This window comes from Xenopus laevis, chromosome 4L (assembly GCF_017654675.1).
Source record: "Xenopus laevis strain J_2021 chromosome 4L, Xenopus_laevis_v10.1, whole genome shotgun sequence".
In the NCBI taxonomy this organism is placed as follows: domain Eukaryota; kingdom Metazoa; phylum Chordata; class Amphibia; order Anura; family Pipidae; genus Xenopus; species Xenopus laevis.
In genome coordinates, this window is record NC_054377.1 from 32,743,704 (window position 1) to 32,769,067 (window position 25,364).

General features: G+C 38.8%; 1 protein-coding gene across 1 annotated transcript in view; it reads left to right on the forward strand.

The window, feature by feature from the left end:
• The window catches only part of LOC108713970 (F-actin-uncapping protein LRRC16A-like), a 48,792-nt gene extending 27,200 nt beyond the window's left edge, over nucleotides 1-21,592 (forward strand). Inside the window, exons 6-12 of the mRNA XM_041590079.1 lie at nucleotides 2,888-2,985; nucleotides 3,727-3,797; nucleotides 6,963-7,036; nucleotides 15,885-15,960; nucleotides 17,832-17,920; nucleotides 20,319-20,413; nucleotides 21,302-21,592. Of these exons, the coding sequence (XP_041446013.1) occupies nucleotides 2,888-2,985; nucleotides 3,727-3,797; nucleotides 6,963-7,036; nucleotides 15,885-15,960; nucleotides 17,832-17,920; nucleotides 20,319-20,413; nucleotides 21,302-21,399 (601 nt within the window). The 3' untranslated portion in view covers nucleotides 21,400-21,592. The remainder of the gene's footprint in view (nucleotides 1-2,887; nucleotides 2,986-3,726; nucleotides 3,798-6,962; nucleotides 7,037-15,884; nucleotides 15,961-17,831; nucleotides 17,921-20,318; nucleotides 20,414-21,301) is intronic.
• The last annotated feature ends 3,772 nt before the right edge of the window (nucleotides 21,593-25,364 follow it).

A 25,364-nucleotide genomic window follows, 5' to 3' on the forward strand; every position in this document is an offset into this window, starting at 1 on the left:
CGATACAGCTGTAGAAGAAATTCAGAAGTAACATTTATACATGTATAGTATCATATAAATGTAGTGTATAATGAGCTATATTGCATTTATTTAACACATTTTATACACTTGTTACATCACTTTTTATACACCTGTATAATAATCATCCTCTGAAATTAAATGCCAAAGAAAATAGCAATGCATTAATCAAGTCAAACAGCAAAAACTTTTCTCAGAACAAAAAAGTGGTGCTCTTCACATCAGTATAATCTTAACTTATTCACTGCCAGCAACATACAATCTATGTTGCTGACCCTCTATAACTCTTTTTTGGGCTCCATGGAATGGTGCTGCTAGGCAACATAGTGTTGGGAGAGGGGAATGTTTTTTTAAAGAGCTAATAAAGCATTACAGTGATGTGAAAAAAATATTAAGATTAAAAATGTTAGATGCAACATGAATTCCTAGTAGTAAGGAAATGATTTAAAGCATGTTTCCATGTGCATGCATTGTGCCCATTCTTTCAGGGCCAGTCCATAAGTATTTTACTCTGTTGTTCAATTACTCTTTCTCCAGTATTACCTTCTTAATAACTATTGGGAAAAATAATTGTGAAGTTCTTGACTACCCATGGCAATTTTAATTTGACAGACTTTCCAAGGCAAAATATGCACCACCTATTATTCTGATGTACTGAAGCCAAGGTTCCCATGCGCTTAGATGTTTTTATCTGTATCTTTCACAAAGCTAGTTAGCAATTCATGTACCAGTATGCAGTTTATTTTGTCGTGTAACTAGTTTATTGGGACTGTCTCTTTAAAAATTCGAATTTGACCATTTGGGCGTTAACCAAGAGGCTGCTATGATTTGTGAAACAGCTATAAGAATGTAAAATGGAAGAAGTTTCCAAATATACTTATGAGCTACCCATAACTCCACATTTAAGATAACCTGCAGAGGGACCTTGTTTGGCCATAGTGCCAATCAAGAAAGGCATCGTCTACAAGGTTAAAAGTACAAATGTCAATAGTAACTCCTTTCTACAAGCTATAGAAAAAAATACATTGATATTACATATATAATTAACTCTTTATATAAAGAGCCACTTTATATAAAGACCCACTTTATAAATGGTGCCATGGAAACGGATTTATGCTGAGTATAATATACAAAATCCATAAATGATAGCCTTATAAATTGAATTATTTTACAAAAGTATCTCATACTCTGCACAAGGTAATAATTAATCAAAGTTTTAAATTTTTGTGTCATTGTTTTAAGATCATCCAATTTATAGCTAAACCCATATTTCATAAAGACTATCTATCAAATTCTTAACACTTATTTAATTAACCTTAAATGAATTAATATAAAATGCAATTAAAGGAAGTATAAAGTTCATTGGCATGTGGTCAATTAATTGAAGTTGATATGTAACAACTCCGTTATTGTGGCCATAAAAAATTTAAACTGTTAAAAAATGAGGACGTGATGACCCAAAAATTAACAGTTATAAGTGGCAGCTGTTTTAAACATACACTGCAAACAAGACTGGCTGATAGCAGATGATGGGTATGTTGTATACGGCAAAAAAGATTATGCATGAATGGATTATACACTGCCGGTATGCGGATGTGAGAGTAAGTTGCGGCGCTATTCACAAGGAGGATCTCTCCATACAGATACAGAATGCATTTTAGGACATCCTGCTGCAAAATACCTTTCCTTCCTGCGAAGTCCTATGCCTTCTGAATGGCGCATCGGGTGCTTTTACTGTCACTCATCGTCCAAATCTGCAGCCACACCTCCGTCCTCTACCCTCCCTTCTCAGCGTCAGTCATGCTAACTCCGCCTTTAGCCCTCAGCCCTCGCTTCTGTTCCGTATACAGAAGCGATCAACGCTGCCAAGAATGCAGTTCTTGAGGAAATCGCTGATAGCGTCTTTCACCGGGTAAATTAGCCGGCTGAAATATTCTCAGTAACACGATGGTCTCCACATGAGACAATTATCTCATACTTTACCGCATCTTGAATCTTTGTTCAAAGGCCGTGCGGTCACCATTAGGAATTTTGATCCCCCTTCCCACACACTTTGTTTGAGCAATGCTGTCCACATGTAACGATATTTGGTCAAGAGCCTCACTGCTTACACGCCAAAGCGCGTTTCACCGGATGCGGCTTCATCAGGGCATGATAGCCTTATAAACCAGTCATCCCCAACCAGTGGCTTGTGAGCAACATGTTACTCACTAACCCCTTCAATGTTTCTCCCAGTGATATCAAAGTGGGTGCTTTTTTTTGAATTCCAGGCTTGGAATCAAGTTTTAATTGCATAAAAACTATGTGTACTGCCAAGCAGAGCCTCATGTAGGCTGCTAGACCACACAGGGGGTACTAAACAGCTAACCACAGGCCTTCTCTGGCATCCCAAGGGACTTTTTTCATGCTTGTGTGGCTCCCCAACTCTTGTATCTAAATGTGGCTCATGGGTAAAAAATTTTGGGGACCCTGTAATAAACAGTGCTTAGTGATGTCATCCATTATAATTAGTACTCATTGATGCAGTCTGTGTCACATGACTCACTGAAACATGTATTATACTAACTAATTTGTTCACTGTTGTAAAATGTGAAAACATTAAAACTTACCTCAGATTCTGACTTGTAAAAAAAAGCACTCTGTCTTCGGCCTCATGCCTTTATATGGTCATGGAACTCCTCTGTGACTTATATGTTACCTTATATTATGTATTATATTATGTATTATATTATGTTACTTATATGTGACCTTATATGTTACATTTGGGGGGTACACTATTTACTTTATAAACACGGTGTACTATGTTTTCATGCAAAATAACTTTTTGTATCTGTGATGCATTAGAATATTAACTGTGATATTTCTTCAGAAAACTGATCAGAATAACTTGTCCTGATCATCAAGAGAAATACAAAGCAATTGAAGACTATCTAGAAGACATTACACAAAATAACCAAGGACCATGCGGTAAGTGCCATCTCAAAATATCAGCGAATTATGTATTGACAATTATAAAAGATAGACGATTCCATTTACCAATATAGGTGCTGTATTGCAGTTGCAAATACAAATCAACATGTAATTATTGGTAATGAAATACTGATTAACTGGTTTTCCTCATATGAAGTTATACCGCCCCTTTCTGCTAGTCTTGTATTTGTTACCCTCCATTTACCAAGCTCACTCCAAAAGTATGCCTCTTAGACCCCCAAACACTTGCACCATACACAGGAGGATGTCAAAGTTGTGCCCTTTGGTAGTGCAAGGTACAGAAGTGCAAGGGAGCCCTGTACTTAACATCTGTTCTGAGGACTCTGGACCTCCCTGTGCCCCATAGAGCACCATCTTTGCACATTCTGAGTGATGTACATGGATGAAGTGTAGACCTCATCCTACACATAAGCCACATATATGCAGCACTTGCATGCACAAGTAGTGCTACTTACAGAAAGAGCCACAAGCCTCCATTCCCGTAACGTAAGCAAAAAACACAGCACCTGCCCATATGATATATGCATTCTCATGTCCTACAGTTTAGGTGATACGAGAGCTGGAATCTCTTTTATTGCCTGTGTTAGTGTCCATTGGCTCTCACATCTCTGTGTAGTATGTATTTTACTCTTTTAGGGAATGAGAACCTCCATGCCACATTGAACATTTAAATAGAATAATATTGTTTATTTTTTAAATGTTATCTTTATATTCTAGGTGGTTTTTCTCAGACATATGCTGCTTTATGCGATTACAATGGGTTTGTGCTACGAGAAGAGGTTCAGTGGGTATGTTAAACTCAATACATTTACCACTATATTGAAAATAACTACCCATGTACCCATGAATACAAATATTTGTACTCAGACCAAGTTAGTTATAGTTTATAAAGTTAGTTATTTTATCTAGTAATATAGGAGGCTGCCCATTTAGGTACAACTGTCCCAGAATGGATCATAAAGAGTTACACCTCTGTCAATATGCAGTGCTGCCTGTGTCTGGCAATACAACATACTGATAAATTGGTCAGGACTTGGGTGTCCCTGGAACAACGTTACCTTAAAGGGATACTGTCATGGAAAACATGTTTTTTTCAAAACACATCAGTTAATAGTGCTGCTCCAGCAGAATTCTGTACTGAAATCCATTTCTTTAAAAGAGCAAACAAATTTTGTTATATTCAATTTTGAAATCTGACATGGGGCTAGACATATTGGCAATTTCATAGCTGCCTCCAGTCATGTGACTTGTGCTCTGATAAACTTAAATCACTCTTTACTGCTGTACTGCAGGTTGAAGTGATATCACCCCCCCCAGCAGCCTAACAACAGAAAAATGGGAAGGTAACGAGATAGCAGCTCCCTAACACAAGATAACAGCTGCCTGGTACAAACACTTAATAGTAAAAGCCAAGTCCCACTGAGACTGATTCAGTTACATTAAGTAGGAGAAACAACAGCCTGACAGATTATACATCCTAAAGTGCAGGCACAAGCATGGCCGGAACTAGGGGTAGGCAAAAGAGGCAGCTGCCTAGGGCGCAACAATTGAGGAGCGCTGGGCAGCTACCTCTTCTGCCTACCCCTAGACCAGACTCTACTACCCTCCAGACTTAACTTTCATTTACGCGAGCGTTGGCGGCAAGCATCGCATAAACTTTGTAGTCTGCACGCATGTGCGTCACGGCGCCCCATCAACGCGATTGCGTGTAAGCGTGTGACGTCAATGCGAAAGCAACGGGGGAAGCAAGGGCGAACTGGATGGCTGGGTCACCTAGGGCGCCCGGCTAGCCTGGCCCGCCTCTGGGCACAAGTCACATGACTGGGGCAGCTGGGAAACTGACAGATTTTAAAATTGAATACAAAAAAATCTGTTTGCTCTTTTGAGAAATGGATTTCAGTGGAGAATTCTGCTGGAGCAGCACTATTAACTGATGTGTTTTGAAAAAAAACATGTTTTTCCATGACAGTATCCCTTTAAGTTTCATTAGGGATGCACTAGGAGCATCAGAAGATGATCAGAGCATATGTTGAGTACAGGCCTCCCTTGTGACATTCAGCACTGTATGTGAAAGTATTACATGTATTAAGAAAGTACAATGAATTAGGGGTATCAGCCAGATGAATAAAATAAAGGTTGTTCAGATACTTTCTGACAAGGACCTATAGGCCTAACATTCCAACCATAGAAAGTTATTTATGAAAATAGCCACCAGATGAATTGTTGACGTGTTGAAAAAGAATGCAAGATGTTACCTTATATTTGGGGACATTCTTAAAGGGGCAGTGTACCACCTTGTTCAACATTAGTTCAATGAATAGGGCTCATATGATTTTTCATTGCTGAATAAATCCCCAAGGATGTAATTTGTACTACCACTGAACTGTGGTGGAGGTCCTGATATAATTAGTTTTTGGATTATTGATGCAATTACTGATGCTACACTTGGAATATCACTAGGAGTAGCAAACCTGATTAGAGCCCTTATTTCTGTTGACAAACTGAAAGATAAATAACCAAAATGATAGTTAATCCAAAAGTTAATCGACAAAAAAATGTTTTTGTTGCCCTTTATACATATGAATAACATTTAAAGTCATAATTAATTGACCAGCCAATAGAATAAATTACTTTCACAATTCATGAATAACACATAGAAACCTTTAAAACAAATAGTAGTGATTCAATTCATTAGACAGATCCATATAATTCATATTCCGTCAGCTGGTATTTCACCATAATGTTTTAAATGTCATGTTATGCAATTAAAATATAAGGGAGCAAACTTGATGAGTTAATCAAGTTTACTCCCTTATATTTTAATTGAAGAAAGTGACATTAAAAACATTGTGGTACAGTAACCAAGAACAGCATCCTCACATACTTAATACCTTATAAAGACCAGGTAGCTCTAATGTGTCAGGGAGCTGCTGTCATGTTACATTCCCATTGTTCTGCTGATGGGCTGCTCCAACTTGCAGTGCAACAGTAAAGAGTGACTGAAATTTACAAGAACACAAGTCACATGACTGAAGGCACCACAAATTAAAAACATGTCTAGCCAAATTTCAGATTTCAAAATTAAATATAAAAAGTCTGTTTGCACTTTTGAAAAAAATGTGCAAAGTCTGCTGGAACAGCACTATTAACTGATGGGTTTTGAAAAAAAAAACATGTTTTCCCATGCCAGAATCCCTTTAATAATTACAAAGTCAATAATTCCTCTTGGCTGATGAACTTTGGCCTCTGCATATACAGTACTTTGGTAACAAAGTGATTATATTGTTCATAATCCATTTTCCTTTATTACAACATTTCCCATGTTTTTATATGCATGCAAGGTTTCCACAGCCTTGTCTTTATTTCTGTGAAATCTTAAAGGGGTTGTTCACCTTCAAACAACTAGTTGGTTTAAGATAGATCACCAGAAATAACAACTTTTTCCAATGACTTTGTATTTTCTAGGTTTTTCTAGGTTTTTCTAATATTGAAGTGTAAAGTGTCAGTGTAAAGTGTCATTCTCTCCTTCTGAAGCAGCTCTGGGAGGAGGGGTCGCCGATCCTGTAAACTGTTCTAAATTGATACATTTAGTTGATACATTTCTTATCTTTGTCCCTGCTGAGCAGAATCCCTGAGTTTTCATTACAGGCAGCTGTTAGACTTACTGAGCTGCCAGACTGAAACATCAGAGACACAAACATTCAACTTTAAACTTAGATTTTGGAAAAAACATAAAAAAATAAATAATGTAAAGTAATTGAAAAAAGTCTTTATTTCTGGGGAACAATCTAAAAACAACTGAATTGAAAAAAGTGTTTGGAAGGTGAACAACCCCTTTAAGATAAATCGTCCTTTGGGACAGTATACAACTGATGAGGCTTTAGTCACTACTACCCAGGCATTACTTCTCTTTGTTGATTTCCTAATTTAACTATATTCAATATATTTTTAAGGATGTGGACAACATATATCACAAACAGAACATCAAAGAATTTAATATACTGGATTTCAGTTACCTAGATACTAGGTAAGTAGCAACATTACAGTTGAGCTATAAACTTGACAGTAGGTTGTGGTGGGGGAGGCATGAGGGCACAGTTCCAGTGTAAAATAAACAGTTGCAAATGTTTCTGTCTACAATGCACAATTTTCCTCCTGGCAGATGCAATTACAAGACTATATAACAGGTGGGCACAACTTGCATTTTATTCAACAGGCACAGATAAGAGTGCTGTGGATACTTGGTGATTTGGAGCCCTATATATCCTGCTTGCTTAAAGTAGAATTTAAGTACATGGCCCTCCTTTACCCATAGTATATGTTCTATATATTTGTAGTATATGGATGCAATAACAAAGACTTAAGGGCCTGTACCGCACTATGAGTAGGAGCAACAGCTTGTTGTGATGACATTTGCCACCTTTATAAAACCTAATGCATGTACACTTGATACTTGGTTGCTTCTACCAGTGAACCCTTTATTATGAGGTTACCTGCTATTGAAAATTAAATCCATGACCAATACAAAAGTGAACTTTTTGGAGAAACATACCACGTCAATATCATAGCCACACATTTTAAGTCTTATTTTAAAAATATTATTTGTTCCGTGCTTGTTCTTCTAGAGAGTCCAACTGTGCAGTAAGCTTCATGTATAAGATTCCTGATAGGAGGGCTTCACATTGTACCACATCCCTTTTCTCTCCTTAAAATCCATCAATTAAGGGCCAGTTTGAGGGAAAGGCTGAGGCATGGCTGGAACAAACACAACTAATATTTGCATTGATGTTTGACCTGGCATCATTGTGTAGCTTTACACCATTTGCATTTCTGTGCGGTAATACCAAAGAGCTGTGCACTCATGCTCCTCTAGTAGATGCAGTGCTATTCTATTCAGGGACAAATTAGGGTAAAGTAACATTAGGGAGTAGGTTGTGGCATGCAGACTGGAGAGCAATACACAGGGATAGGAAGGGAATCAGGATTTAATGCTACATTCAGGGTGACAGGATTCTGGCTCAAGGAAGAGGGAGGATAGAAAAAAGGACTACATAAACAGAAGGGTTGGGTCACATTTGGATTAGGATTAGGAGTAAGAACGGCAAATGTAGTTGTTAATTGGTAATTTACAACAAATGCATGGAAATTAAGAATAAATTTATAAAAGAGATGGTAAACAACACTAGAAAAAGTATCATTCATTTTTTCTAGCACTGGGTCAAATCATATAGGTAAAATCAGGATAGTGGGTTCTAATTGTAGCTTTGCCTAGAGACATCTGTAAAAGTTCTCCTCATTGGTATTATCTCCTAATAAGGTTAAATTCCCCTCGCATTCATACTTATGCTGAAGAGAATGCAATTCCCAGGTAGATGTTTAACAAATGGCCTGGCATATTAGCACCCCTTAAAGGATTTTGCCTTTACTTGTTTAATAACCAGTAAATGCATAACCTTAGGTCTATGATGCACTAGGCTAGCAGGACACCGGGGAAAAACCCAGTGGGCCCCAGCCCTAGTGGGCCCCTCCGACCCAGACCCACTAGTAGGGTTGCCACCTTTTCTGAAAAAAAATACTGTCTTTCCTATATATTTATCTTTTTTCCCTATTAATAACATTGGGATCAACCATCATTTTTACCAGCCAGGCTGGTAAAATACCAGCCAAGTGGCAACCATACATGCTAGACATGCTACATCCTGACCTCCCCCCATCCTATCACGTATGGAAGGCGTGATACGCCAAGCAGGTATGCACCGGCCGGGGGGGATTGGGGGAGAGGGACAGAGGGAGCCCATTGACTGGGGCAATGGGGGGCCCTGCCACTGGGTGGGTGCAGCGGTGGGGCCCTGATGTGTCAGCCCCGGTGGGCCCTGACCCCCACAGTCCGACCCTGCACTAGGAGAAATAAGTGCCCTTAGGGAAAACCACAACCTTTTCTTTTGTGACAACACTTCCCTTTAAATTCTGTCTGTGTTGCTGGTAAAGTATTCTTTCCCAAGTGCTTCATGTCTGACCATCATCTAACTAGCCATAGAATTTACTGCTAATCCTTTATTTTTTTTAATTTTCAAACAGTTCATCACCTGTAGATATAAATGAAGTTAATGGTATAAAAATAATTAAGTGTGTGCCAGCTCTTAATAACTGTAGCACCAAATCAAACAAGATTTAAATAATTTATACAGTTTAAGTGAAGTTTAATTTATTCGACCCACACCATACAATAAGATTTGGATTTATTCCTTAGGGTGACAGGTTCCCTTTAACAAGCTCCCATAATGTCCTTACTAAACATGTCAGATGTACTCATATTAAGATATTTTTATTTTTCCCATACTCTCCTTACTTAACGTGTCAGATACTCATTTTAAAATAATGAAGTATGGGGGCGTGGCCTGGACATGGTGGAGTGAGGACACGTTTGCCAGAGCTCCGAGCAAAGAACCGTTTAATTAGCCTGCAAAACACTCTAATCCTTCTCTAACCAAGATGGGAAAGTCGAATAGGGGTAGGAGAAGCCCTGAACCGCCGGAACCTCAACAGAAAACCCATCTCTCGAGGTTTTTTCAATGGCGCTCTGCCTCATGCTCTGATGTGCAGCGGGAAGCGCAGCAGCAGGCGCCATCTTGTAAGCCGCCCTCTCCCACCGGCTCACCACCGAACACATCAAGAGTCGATACCCTCGACGATGACCCGGGCCCTGTGCCCACAGACTTACCCTGCGCACTCACCTTCCCGCTGCCGCCATCCAAAGAACCGCACACAGAGGCCTCGCCGAGCTGGGAAAGTGGTGACGAATGGCGGCTCTCCCCTAAGTCGCTTCTCCCGGCGGACTCTCCAGGCCCGGACATTGGAGGCGCCCAAATAAACGCAAGTACCTCGTTTCCTATTATGCCCCACCACATGCTCGATGCCCATGCCGAACACCAGATCATAGATCGCACGAGAGCTGAGGGCCATGTTGCGCACTTGGAATCTGACCAACTACAGTCGGGTGGGGCCCATGCTTTATTGGATCAGGAATTGAGAGCGCATTTATTCTCTCTGCCTACTCGGCATGACATTGAACTGTTACTATTAAACTCAGAGGCTACTCTGAAGTCTGAAATCGCAGCAGTACATACGGAACTCCAGTCCCTGGGGGAAAAGCAAGCCCATCTGGAAAAATCTGTCACCGCTAACACTGTGCACATTACACAGCTTGAGTCTACTATTTTGCAACATGAATCACACTTTCGACACTTGCAAAACTTTCTGGACGATCAAGAAAATCGTTCCAGAAGAAACAATATAAGGATTAAAGGACTCTCAGAATCAGTCCTGCCTCAAGACCTTTCTGCAGCTGTCACGAGTCTGTTTAATATACTTCTGGGCGAAAAACATGATAAGCCTATTATTATTGATCGAATACACAGGGAACTTCGTCCCAGAGATACCACCTCTGAAATCCCTAGAGATGTGATCTGTCGGATCCATTTTTACAGAACCAAGGAGACAATCATGCTTAAGGCCAGAGACATTGGTGAAGTGGACTTTCATGGTTCTAAAGTCAGGCTCTACCAAGACCTCTCCAGGAACACACTGCGCCAACGACGGGCATTGAAACCCGTCCTGGACTTGCTTAAAGAACACTCTGTTCGTTACAAATGGGGCTACCCATTTGCTTTGGTAGTTATTAAGGACGGTAAAACTTTCTCGGTACGCTCTCCTAAAGATGTCTCCATTTTTCTGGATCGTCTTCAGCTCCCACAAGTTGATGTTCCCAATTGGGAATCCTGGGACTGGATTTCCTCATCTGGACCTCTACAGAAAAACCCTGGTCCGTCCAACAAAGCAGCGAAGGCTCAAACCCCAAGGCACCGCTTGGGCACCCCCACTAAGAATAATGATTCCAACATTAGAAGTGGCACCTGAAACCAAACCCATCTTTTACTATGGTCTAATATTGTGCACTTAACCTTTTAGCCTTCCACAGGTTGTTTTTATTGAGTGTTACTTGTTCTTATTTCCTTTTATAAGCAGGTTTTCTGATTTGCTCGGAGTTATGTCTTATGTTCATATGTTCTGTTACCATCCGATACTATGGTTCAGCCGTTGCTCCCCCATAGGACTCTTGACCTGAGACGGAAATGCTCAGAACTCCTTTCTGATGACTTGATGGTTCATTCTAATATGACTGCAACCGGTTGCAGTTGTTTTCGCAAACTGTTTTGTTCTTTTTTAGATGCATTGTTATTAATGTTTCTCTCTCCTCTCTTTCTTCTGTCATCCTGCTGTTCCTTGGTGCCTCTATTTGGTCCTGGACTCTACTATGGCTGAAATGAAAATCTCCTCCTATAATGTCCGAGGATTTAACTCGCCGACGAAAAGGTCACAAATCCTTACTGGTCTTCATAAACAAAATGCTATGATTGTTTTTTTACAGGAAACTCACTTCATGCTGGGTCACAGGCCAAATTTTAAAAACAGGTATTACCAGCAATGGTACTTCAGTGACAACCCCGACTCTAAAAGCAAAGGTGTAGCTATAGCTTTCCACAAAAATCTTTCACAAACCCTGATTGATTCTCTCACCAACCCACAGGGGAGATTTATCCTCCTTAAAATAAATGTCGCAGGACATTTATTTACTCTGGTAAACTGTTATGCCCCGAATCAAAATCAATCAAAGTTTCTTGAGACGGTTGTGACCCGGCTTGAAGGTTTCCACCAAGGGGTGGTTGTGATGGGCGGAGACTTTAATCTCACCCTCGACCCAAAATTAGACTCCTCCTCTGGAAAGTCGACCCTCTCTTATAAGGTTTTAAAACGTGTCAAGTCAGTGCTGCATAAAAACCAACTAGCTGACAGTTGGAGAGTATGCCACCCATCCGATAGAGACTATTCCTATTTCTCACACGTGCATCACTCATATAGCAAAATTGACTATTTGTTTCTCTCGCATTATGCATTGCAGTGGGTATCTGACTGTTACATTGGGGTGCAAATTTTGTCAGACCATGCACCAATCTTTCTCACATTAGCTATCCCTGGTGCCACACGCAAGCCGTGGACCTGGAGACTAAATGAATCTTTGTTAAGGGATGAGGATTGCCTAGCAGACGTAAAAAGAGAGATACAATTTTTTATCGAGACTCACCGCTCAGATGACTCCCATCCTGTAGTGAAATGGGAAGCCTTAAAGGCGGTCCTTCGGGGCATTTACATTAAACATGGGTCTAGGATCAAAAAGGCCTTTTCTCAACGCATTACTGACCTTCTCCATAAAATTTCCCTTTTGGAACAAAAACATAAAAACACACTGTGCGGTGACACTCTGAAGGAACTCACAGCGACTCGTGAACTGATGAAGGGAGAATTAAATAAAAAATCTCTCTCAGCGTTGCTGAAATGTAAAAGCTTTTACTATGACCATGGTAATAAAGCAGGCAAACTCCTGGCGAAAGCTACTAAACAACTGCAGGCAACCTCCTTTATTCCAGCTATTAAGACACACACTGGTCAAACCATTCACAAAGACCAGGAGATAGCCACTGCAATGCATACATTTTATTCCGATTTGTACAATATAAACTCTCCCTCCTCTGGGCTCCCTGACAGATTCACTCCGAAAATCCGAGATTATATCTCACGTACTGCTTTACCACGACTTAGACAGGAGGACATTGACTTGCTGGAGGCCCCTTTGTCATGCGATGAGTTAAAATTCGCTGTTAAGAGTTCCCCTACCGGAAAATCTCCGGGCCCCGATGGGTTCCCTATTGCGTTCTATAAGACCCTTCTCCCTGATCTCTCCGATCTAATGCTCCATGCCTTTAATGAGCTAGACTCCAATCCCTGCTCTCCTTCGGCGATGTTGGAAGCACACATTTCTCTGATCCCTAAACAGGGGAAAGATCCACTCTCCTGCGCTAGCTATAGACCCATCTCGCTACTTAATGTAGACATTAAACTTTATGCGAAAATCCTGGCTGAGAGACTCAAAACTCACCTACCTCAATTGATAGATCCTGATCAGGTCGGATTCGTTCCCCGTAGGGAAGCTAAAGATAACAACCTAAAAGCTATATCACTCCTTGATTATGCTAAAAGAAGCAACACTCCCATGCTGGCCCTGTCGACGGATTCTGAAAAAGCATTTGACAGGGTCAGCTGGGTTTTTCTACGAGAATCTTTATCTCAAATAGGATTGGGCCGTCTTGCAACGCAACGCATCATGGCACTTTACCATTACCCCCATGCCAAAATTTAACGGATTTTTGTCTGAACCCCTCAAAATTAGTAATGGGACCAGACAGGGGTGCCCTCTCTCCCCACTCCTATACGCTTTGGTTATGGAACATCTGGCCATTGCTATACGTCAAAATCCGAACATCAAGGGTCTTCATGTTAAGGGGCAGGACCATAAAATTGCATTGTATGCAGATGACTTATTGGTTTTCATCACTCAACCAATCACCTCTCTCCCCTCTCTGATGCAAGAGTTCAAAGAATATGGCCAATTTAGTAATTACAAAATCAATCTAGACAAATCAGAGGCACTTAATGTCTCCATATCTCCTCAACTGCAGCACACTCTACAATCATCTTACCCTTTTAAATGGAAACCTGTCTCTATCAAATACCTAGGAATTCATGTCCCAGCAGATTTATCAAAATTGATCTCATTGAACCATATGTCACTACTGTCACAAATCCAAGCAGACTTGAAGCGCTGGCATACTCTCCAACTGTCTTGGTTCGGACGAATTAATCTCATTAAAATGAATGTTTTACCCCGGATATTGTATCTATTTCAAACTTTGCCTGGGACCCCTCCATTTCGCTTTTTTGTCACCTTACAAGCAGCATTTAACACTTTTATTTGGAAGGGTACCAAACCCAGGATTAACAAAAATGTTCTGTTTAGATCAAAATCTCAGGGGGGACTTGCTCTCCCACACTTGCAACGATATATGAAAGCGGTCACGTTAAGTAGAATACTTGAATGGTTTTACTACCCAACTGACAAAAAATGGATACTATTAGAACAGTCTCTAGTGGATAGACCTTTACAGGCATTATGGTGGACACACCCTCCCATTAGGCCTCCCTCACATATGCTCCCTAAGATCTGCAGAGACACTATCGCCCAAGCTGATCGGTACCTCAGATCCCACCCACGACTGATATCCAGAGAGGGCCCTCTTACCCCCATCGTGGGCAACCCCAATTTTGCCCCTGGCATGTCCAAGGCTGGCTTCTTGGGGAAAAGGTATAATGACAGTTTTGTCTGTGCTCAAGCTTTAGAGAATAAAATGTTAAAGCCGCTTACCCATGTGTGCCCTGGCCTACCAGACTCGTTTTTAAATAGATTTAAATATAACCAACTTAGTCACTGGTTGATGGCCCCACAAAAGGAACGGTTGAGAAATACTCCCCCCACCTCATTTGAAACTCTCTGTGTCTCACGATCCCTTACCAGGCATCTGATATCAGTTCTGTATAGAGTATCTGACTCACAAGATACTTCAGTCTTGCCAAAATTCACTGAAAGGTGGGAAAGGGAACTACAATGTACATTCTCTGAGGAACAATGGCGCTCATGCTTTACCCTAACCCATAAGTTTTCTATAGCCTGTAAATCTCAAGAAACTAATTATAAAATACTTTCCAGATGGTATAGGTGTCCGGATATTCTCCATAAAATATATCCTCTTGTGCCAAATCTCTGCTGGAGGTGCAATGGGGAGATCGGCACACCTTCCCATATCTGGTGGCACTGCTCGATCCTTCGTCCCTTTTGGTCAGCTGTTTTTCAGACCATTTCCAAGCTAACGGGCCTGACATTACAAGCTGATCCCTCGGTGGGCCTCCTTTCAATGCTTCCAGGCGCCCCCACTAGATACAAAAAAACGCTTATAGGTCACTGTCTCAATGCTGCCAGGGCAGTAATTCCTCGTCACTGGCGTTCCTCCTCCCCACCCACTGTCTCTGAGTGGTGGGAAGAAATGGGTTTTGTTATGAGAATGGAAGAATTACTGAGTTATGCACATGGTTCACAAGATTCATTTGTGACTACCTGGTCGCCCTGGATTGTCATGTTGGAGTCCGAATCCCTTCCTTCCTCCTAATCGGACTAGGAGCACATTGGCTGCCTTACTGTTAGTCCATAGGATTCTCCATTCGACCCCTCACTATGTATGTAACTTGCTGTTGTGTTAGGCACCTCGGAACAGCTGGATTTTTTCTTTTTTCTCTTTTCTCTTTTCTTTTCTTTTTCTCATTCTATTTTCTTCTCTCTGACTTCTTAGCTTTCTTTTCCCCTTTTAATCATTGGTAATACTAGGGCAAAAAGCTTTTACATGGCTAGCTACTCTTCTCTATACTTCTGCATTTTTGACTACTGAAGTGAATGTTATGGGATGTATAGATGATCTCTATTTTGTTACACATTTCTCTGACTGATTTTATATCTATACTACTTGGCAATATTGTGTTATTCGCACAGTTGATGTCTGAATACTGTGAGAGTTGTATGATATTTCATTTTATCTTTGTGGTCTCATCCACCCACCCACTTCATGCTGGTCATCTCTTTGTGAAATGCTTTTTGTACTGAAAAATAAAGAATATATAAAAAAAAAAAATAAAAAAAAAGAAGTATTTTTTCATATCTATTGTTGCTTGTTTTAATCAAATAACATTGGTTAGCAACTATGGTTTTCATCTTCCAATGAATGATATGATTTTTTATGGTGCCCTGAGCTCAAAATGCTTTTATATTTATTATGACTGTATACTTTCTGACTTTATATTATGTTTACTCTGTTCCTCGAAGTGTAAAACTCTTTATTTTACTGCATATTTAACAATGGTATACTTTATTTTAGTGACATAGCCCTGACTGTGGCCTCTTTATCATTTAACCAATGGTTTACAAAAATTCAATGCAAAGACTTCAAATTGGTAAGCAAACAGCTTTTCATGCACAATATATTGCTTCAGTTGTACACAGAGAACAGCTTTACACGTCTTCTTCCATATGTTTTCTACAAAATAGCAATAGAGGTTGGGGTGTGGGCAACCATGTCCTTCAATCAGTGCAAGCTGAGACAAGCGGTTTTTGTGCTTGGGGCTGCCTCCTTCTCCCAATCACATCACTGATGCCAGGAAGGCAGCACACATGTGTTGGACAAAGACATGCTTGTTCTGTATATGTACCAGTTACTAACTACAAGGTAAATATGGGAGGGGGAACATGCAATGTGAAAGAACTAAAATTGCCAGTTTAAATCAGAGTAAAGGGGTTTAGTTCTCCTTTAATGCTCTCACTTAGGCCTCCTTTAAGCTTTCCATTTAATGTATTCCTTTATATCCTAAGGTTGGATACCTTCCTGGCTAATTTCTCTTTTTATTGTTATATGGGATAAATAAATAGCTGTGTTGTGATGTTTCATTGTGGAAATCCAAATATGGTCATTACATGTATCTGGATGGGACACAAATGATGTCCTGGAATTTCAGCATATTTGCTGCAAATTCCACACAGTTTGGACACTAATGTATATGTTAATTCGCCCAGAAGTTTATTTACCTTGCATCAGTTTGGGCATGAACTGTCATTTCCAGCACAGTGCTGAATGCAGCATTACGATTTCAGCTAGATTCCAGTCAGTTGTGTATAGTTCAAAAGAGGGTAGGTGCTATGCACCTGCAGGGCCATGCATAAATAAACCTTTAGAGATGTCTGCTAGGAGAAGTTCTTTAACCAAATGGGACCAAATGGAACAATGTGGGCAATCCATATCACATTACTTTAGCACTCTCCTGGTCCTACATTTTACAGCTAAGTATAGTTAATTGCACTTGAAAACTACGGTCAGTAATCAAATTGGGGAAACCCCCACAGATTTACTGAAACAGGAAAAAGTATCCAGAATATTGCTATCATGTTAAGCCGAGGAACGTCCTAATACAGATATGGGATCTGTTATCTGGAAACCCAGATAACAGAAAGCTCAGAATTAGGGGATGGTCATCTGCCTTAGATTCCATTTTAATCAAATAGTTCACATTAAAAACACATTTCCTTTTGTAATAATAAAACAGTACGTTATATTTGATCCTTAGACATAATCCTTGAGATCCTTGGAGAAAAAACAACCCTATTGAGTTTATTTAATGTTAGAATAATTGTTTAGTAGACTTAGGGGGTTATTTATCAAAGGTCGAGTTTTTGAGGCTTGTGAGGTTTTTTCTACCTCGAATAAACTCACAACTCGAATGTTTCCTTATTTATGAAAAAACCCAAATGTAAAAAACTTGAATCAATGCAATCAGGGGGAAAAACTCGAGTACTCGAATTGATCGAGTTATAGGCAAATAAAAACTCAAATAGCTTGAGTTTTCCAGTGCAAACCATTAAAAAAAACCCCGAAAATCATGAAGGTTAAAAACATCTCCAAATAGTTCATGGGACATCTGCCATTGACTACATGACCTCGACAAGCTTTAGCTGAAGTATTTTCGGATTCAAGCTGTTTGCAGCTTCAGGGCATGATAAATCTCGAAAAATTATTTTTATCCCAAAAAAATTAGAGTTTTTACTGAAACTACCCTCAAAAATAATTTTTTGGGAAAAACACAAGACTTTGATAAATAACTTCCTTAAGGTATGATGATCCCAATTTTCGGAAAGATCCCTTAACTGGAAAGCCCCAGGTCCCGGACATTCTGAATAAAATGACTCCTATTTTTTGAAGACGTGCTTCTTACTTCATTGCTTCTCTTTGTATAGAAATCTAATAATGTGACATTTGCTTATTTCTTCTATGCAGAGGCTTGAGATTTCAGAACAAATTTTATATGTGATCAATAGGTCCCTGAAATTGGAAGAGCTTGTGTTGGAAAACTGTGGTCTGAAATGGTAATGAAAACAAAACTGTTCAACTTTTACTTGTATACTGTTTTACAATTTTTTTTTTATTTTTGTCCTTATTCTGTGTGGTCTAAAGTAGCTTGACAGAACAAAGCATATCACTGGCAAAAACTTCCCCTCTCTGGCCCCTATAAACATGGCCTACTGGAAAAACAGGTTTAATTCAATCAGTAGTGATCCAACCCACTTTGCTCAACACCTATTGAAATATACTGTATATATGTCAATGGATATGCTACATTTTATATGGAATAACAAGACTCTGTAATGTTAATAGTAAAACAAGGAAATGTGGAACCTGGTTTTGTCAACTTTAATATTTTGCTGTTGCAATTTTGCAGTTTGAAAAAAGGTTCCAATACTTTTGGGCATAGTGGTACATGATCATTTATCTCCTTTTTAATTTTCTTCTTAATATTTATTTAAATTTTTTCACTCTGTTTTTGTAATCGTAATTTGTAGCATGTCAATTGGTTTCTGTTAAAATTAACCATAGCTTAGAAAGATTGTAAGCCTCACATATGATATATAATGGCTGTGAAGTGCTTCGGAATCTAAAGCACTATAGAAATATGAAATAATCAAGGTGTAACTACAGAGGAAGCTGTAACTACCTGCTGTTTCAGGGGTGCCCAGGAATGTAGGGGGCCCAGTAGGGCCATAAATAATAAGTAATTTAAATATATCTTGTAAGCAATGTTTAAAGGAGAAGGAAAGCTACAGAGGCATTTTATTGCCAATAGATTAGCTGCAATAGTGTAAGCTAGAATACTATATTTAGGTGAAGAGGAGCAAACTGACCATCGGCAGCGTAAAAAAATGGCGTCAAAAACGAGACGCCGGCGCCGTTTTATGAATTTTGCTGGAAAGTCGCAATTTTTTTGCGACACTGGAAATAATCATAATAAATTCATGAACTGCTTTTATGCATGATTCATTCATGTGAATTTATTCCTACTACTCATTTACATATATAGATGGTATATGTACTAGTAAAGCATTTATTCATTATTGAAAATAATGTATTTACATTATGCTGGCACATATGTACATATGGGGTATGTTACAGGCTATCAATATAATTTTTAACATTGAAAAATGTTAGATATAGTTTTTATATTTTTTTTAATTGCATAATATTTACGAAAAATCAGCTATTTAAACATATATCCACTAGAGGGTGCTCTTTCCTTTCAATTCTAGTTAGCTTTTGTATTGTTTTCAATTTTAAGGACATAGTAGCAGACCAAATTTTTGTGGTTACTATATTTTTTTAATTAGGTAACAATATCTTTGGATATTATGCTTTTCCAAGAAATCATCAAAGCCACTTTTAAAGGCACTAATAGAATCTGTCATCACAACATCATCCGTCAGGGCATTCGACAACCTCACTGCCCTTACTGTGAAGAACCAACTACGCTGCTTCAAATGAAAGTTCTATTCCTCTAGATGGTGACCCCTGGTGTGTTGATCCTTTTTATGGGAAAAAAGATCCCTGCTGTCTGTCTATAATGCCCCTTAATTTATGCAAATGTGTTGAATTGGGAGCACCTTCCACCATAGAGTGATGATCAATGATGTGCAAGGTCAAATAAATTAGTGTAAAGTGATGTTTCTAAGGTTGACCTTTGAAATTGCACCACCCATTCAATATCCAATAATTCCCTTGAACACACTAAAGTAAAACATAACTTTTAATGAATTAATGAATTGAAATTTAGGGTAGGACTACATGGAAGTTTTCGTCGCAATCCGACACGCTGCGACCAATCCCATGAGACAGAAATAAAGTAAGAGATATAAATGTCGGATAAAGTCGCAGCGATGATCCATGATTATGTTCCAGGCCAATAGTTCTTAATTTAACCATTAACCACCTATAAGGCATTGTATCAAATGCTTCAAAGTCCAAGTAGATCACATCCACTGCCATCACAGAGCTTTCCTCCTCATAAAAGACAATTACATTTTCCAAGATCTGTTACACACGATCTGAATTTTGCACCCTCTAGTGCTCCAGCGTTTGTATCTAATGTCTTAAATACATAAATGTGTTAGTTTTTTTTAATCCCTGATATAAGTAACAGTATTTCTGCTACTCACTTCTGATTGGGAATATATCTTTTTTTCAATACTTTACATGTTAGCAAACTAAAATCTACGGTACCAAGATTGAATCTGGCAGCAACACTATAAATTCTACATTTGGCTTGTCTTTTATATTTGTTGAGAAGAATGCTTTCTGGTAACATATGGCATTGAAATATCAAAAAGTGCTGACTCTAAAAGGATTAATTGGATATTTATATGTTTTGTTTACTTTAATGTTAACTTTTGTTTTATACAATTTATCCTGAATTTACTTAGTTTTACTTTATTTTAGGGAATTTGCTATCAAGATGGCTAAAGCATTGGATAACAACCCTAGTTCTGTTCTTCACACCATTAATCTTTCAGGAAATCATTTAGAAGACAGAGGTAAAATAATAAAATGCATTGCATAACAACTGCTATAAAGCTGGTCATACATGGGCAAAATTAAAGGAGAAGTAAACCTTAAAATTGAATATGGCTAAAAATGCCATATTTTATATACTGCACTTATTGCACCAGCCTAAAGTTTTAGCTTCTCAATAGTATCAATGATACAGGACTTCATACTCATCACAGGGGGTCACCATCTTGGAAAGTGTCACTTACATGCTCAGTGGGCTTTGAGCAGCTATTGAGAAGCTAAGCTTGTAATATAAACTGATGCTACAAGGTTGATTATTAGATTATTATGCTATTTGTACTGGTTTCTGTGTTGCCATGTAGTAATTATCTGTATTAATTGCTAATCAGCCTTATATTGTGACATGTATATTCATGTATATTCTGAATCAACTAGCAGTTAGGCAGATAAAAAAAAAAATGATGGACGTGTGTCTTTTTTCAACCTTACTTACTATGTTACTATGTTACTATGTGTACTGTATATTTTGAAGTTCACTAACTGACAGCAGCACAGAGCATGTGCAGTGAATCAGCAGAGAAGATGACGGGGAGCTACTGGGGCATCTTCAGAGGCACAGATCTTTACTGCTAAAGGGCTGTGGTTGCCATGGGCTGGTTCAGAATCCCAAAACATTATGTACAACATTTCTCGCCTACTTCTTTAGTCAGGTTTTAATCCTCCTTTAAAATCTACATGGCCAGAATTAAGCCCTACATGGCCAAATTGGACTTATCAAATACATATTTTTCATTATCTAATGGATTTTATATTTTGTGTGATTGAACTTTTCAGGTATATAATGGCTTATTATGCATACAATGAAACTAAAACTGATGTTTTTTAATCTTTGTGTTTTCTTCTTTTCTTAGGGATAACTGCATTCACCCATCATTTTAAGAAAAATCAGAAACCAGTAAAACATCTTAATTTTTCTAAAACATCGATAACATCAAAAGGCAAGAGATAAGTCCTGGTTTTATTGTTTTTCTGTACTGTCTTTACCTTTGCTATACACTCCAGTAGTTATAGAAGCCCTATAACTTTGGAATACGTCATACACAGATTCTTTAGAGACACCAAATACAGAGTGATCTGATGTAATGTACAGTCATATGAAAAGGTTTACTCTACTTTCAACAAAAAAGATAACAGTGGTATGTCTTTATTTCCCAGGAACATCTGTTTACTGTGGTGTTTTCTGAACAAAGATTTTTAGATTTTTAGCAGTATTCAGTTGTACAAAAATTTGGATACCCTTGTAATTTTGCTAATTTGAATGCATGTAACTGCTCAATACTGATTACTGGCAACACCAAATTGGTTGGATGAGCTCATTAAGCCTTGAACTTCATAGGCAGGTGTGTCCAATCATGAGAAAAGGTATTTAAGGTGGCCAATTGCAAGTTGTGCTTCTGTTTGACTCTCCTCTGAAGAGTGACAGCATGGGATCCTCAAAGCAACTCTTAAAATTTCTGAAAACAAAGATTGGTTAGTATAATGGTTTAGGGGAAGGCTACAAAAAGCTATCTCAGAGGTTTAAACTGTCAGTTTCAACTGTATGGAATGTAATCAGGAAATGGAAGGCCATGGGCACAGTTTCTGTAAAACCCAGGTCTGGCAGGCCAAGAAAAATACATGAGCGGCATATGTGGAGGATTGTGAGAATGGTACAGACAACCCAAAGATCACCTCCAAAGATCTGTACATTGTTCTACAATTCAGTGCAATTTGGCACAAACAATCGCTTGTTGCATGGATAAGCTCATCTAGACAAGCCATTTTGGAATAAAGTGCTTTGGACTGATGAGACAAAAATGTAGTTATTTGGTCATAGCAAAAGGTGATTTGCATGGCAGAAGAAGAACAACGCATTCCAAGAAAAACACATGCTACTGTCAAAGTCAAACTGTTTTTTGTTTGTTTTTTACTGTCAAATTTGGTGGATGTTCCATCATGCTGTGGGGCTGTGTGGCTAGTTCAGGGACTGAGGCCCTTGTTAAATTGGAGGGTCGGATGAATACAACCCAATATCAACAAATTCTTCAAGGTTTATGTTCAAGCATCAGTCATAAAGTTGACGTTACGCAGGGGTAGAATATTCCAACAAGACAATGACCCTAAACACACTTTTAGGCATTTTAGGCATTTATGCAGAGGGAGAAGTACAATATTCTATAATGGCTGATTCCCCTGACTTGAATATCATGGAAAATCTATGGGATGATTTGAAGCAGGCTGTAAATGCTCGGCAGCAGTCAAATTTAACTAAACTGGAGAGATTTTGTATGGACGAATGGTCAAAAATACCGCCACCCAGAATCCAGACACTCATCAAAGGCTATAGTAGGCATCTAGAGGCTGTTACATTTGCAAAAGGAGGCTCAACTAAGTATTAATGTAATATCTCTGTTGGGGTGCCCTAATTTATGAACCTGTCTAATTTTGTTATGATGCATATTGCATATTTTCGGTTAATCCAATAGATTTTATGTCACTGCTAAAATACATGCTATATATTAAAAGGAAGTTTCTACTTTGAAAGCTCAACCAATGATAAACAAACTCCAATAGAATTAAGAGTGGCTCCCAAACTATTAAACAATTATGTCTTTGTTTTTTTTTAACACTTTTAACACTGATTTACTAGTGTTAAAAATATCAGGAATTGGTAAAGTAGTAATACTTTCTTAAACATATTCATAAATGTGTAAATTCCCCCAATAGTGAGCTGCCTATACACCATATCGGGCTCAAAAAGAAGTTGACATCTAGCTGAGAAATAAAGTTTAAAACAATAAGAATAAACGTGTCCACCTTTTATAAGGTCAAAAAGTTGCTTACAAAGGAATGATATAAGAGCATGATTCAGAGTGCAAAAAATGCAAGAAATCTGACCCTATTTTTTGCACTTTGCCTCGCTATAGTAACAGAAGATAATTGTATTTTCAAAGGAGGCAATGGTGTGAAGGATGGGGGTTTCACAGGTGCTGCTGCAAGTTCAACCTAGCATTTGCATTCCAGTGTGCGTTAAAGGGATACTGTCATGGGAAAAAAAAATTTTTCAAAACACATCAGTTAATAGTGCTTCTCCAGCAGAATTCTGCACTCAAATCTGTTTCTCAAAAGAGCAAACACATTTTTTTATATTTAATTTCGAAATCTGACATGGGGCTATACATATTGTCAGTATCCCAGCTGCCCACAGTCATGTGACTTGTGTTCTGATAAATTTCAGTAATTCTTTACTTCTGAACTGCAAGTTGGAGTAATATCACCCCCTCTCTTTAACCCCCAGCAACCTAACAACAAAACAATGGGAAGGTAACCAGATAACAGCCCCCTAACCCCTAACCCCTAACACATGATAACAGCTGCCTGGTAGATATAAGAACAGCACTCAATAGTAAAATCCAGGTTCCACTGCAACGCATTCAGTTACATTGAGTAGGAGAAACAACAGCCTGCCAGAAAGCAGTTTCAACCTAAAGTGCTGGCTCTTTCTGAAAGCACATGACCAGGCAAAATGACCTGAGATGGCTGCCCACACGCCAATATTACAACAACAACAAAAAAACTGGTTCGGGAATGTAATTTAAGTGTAATTTAAAAATAAAAACGACATCATAAAATCCCTTTAAGGTTTATGCAGGTTGTGACTTTTGTGTGTCCCCATGTTTGGCGATTTTTCTGCCATTTAAAAGACACTGACTAACTGTTAGCTTTTGATTACCAAGTCCTATCTTGTGCCTAGTGTTCCTTGTTGTCTCTTGTGTTGTGACCTTGACTCTTGCTTGTGAAACTCCTCTGCCTGCTCCGACTTGGATATGCTTGACTGCTTTCTTGCCTGACCATGGATACTATGAATTGGCCCTCTGGCCTCTCTCCACTGCTGCGTTTCCTGTCTGCATCCTCAGACAAGCTACCTGCCAATGTTGTGGTCTAATTTAACTTGCCTGTGGTGGCCTCTGGCTTGTCAAAATGTTTTTCTTATGTAATTGCTTACATCAAATTCTAAAGGGCAGATTTTCTAAAGGGCGAAGTGGCCTTCACTAGTGAAAATTTGTCAAAAAGACAATCCGCAGGGAGATAGCTAGTTTACTAACAGGCATAGAGGACAATTCATTAGAGAAGAACTCAGAGATAAGGCTGGCGCCCTTTCGCCAGGCAAATTTTTGCTCAGGCGAACTATCGTTACTCAAATTGCAAAATTCACGTGTGAATTTTCAACTACATTACTCTTTTTGTTAGAGTCTGCTTTGCCAGTTTATACCTGGTGAACTGATAGGATGAAGCTATATCCTCAAAAATGTTATGTCAGTGACATCATATCCTTTATGCCGAAAAGTCATAAAAAAAGTCAAAACGCTGCAGTTTTTTCATATTTTAAAGTGGGATTATGTTTAAAAGTTTTAAAGTTGTAACTGTTAAATATATTTTGTTTAAAAAACATTTTTTTCATGCCACATTTGTTTTAGGTGGGCTAATGACTAGGACAATAGAGAATTTATTTTGCTTCCTTGGACATTCTTAATGATAAGTGGCCACTTCAAGCAATTTCACAAACATCTCTAATAAAGACACATAAATAACCCACTCTATTTAAATTTACCTAGGTGTAAGTGTGTTAACGAAGACGACACGCTAGCCAGTTCACTTTGCTCGCTCTGACAAATTTTCACTGGCAAAACTATGAATTTTGATGAATAAGTATATACGATGCAAATTAAAGTTTGATATAGTTTGGTGAAAATTTGCCCTTTAGTAAGTTTCCCCCTTGGTGTTGTAGGACAAAGGTTAAGTCAGACACAAGCTAATCATGGTGGTAGAGCTCTGGACCTTATCCTATATATTAAAGTTGAAGTGTCTCTGCGTCCAGTCCCTGTGTCCGTGGGATTGCGCTACTGCGCATTTGCCCCACGGACCGTCTCTGGC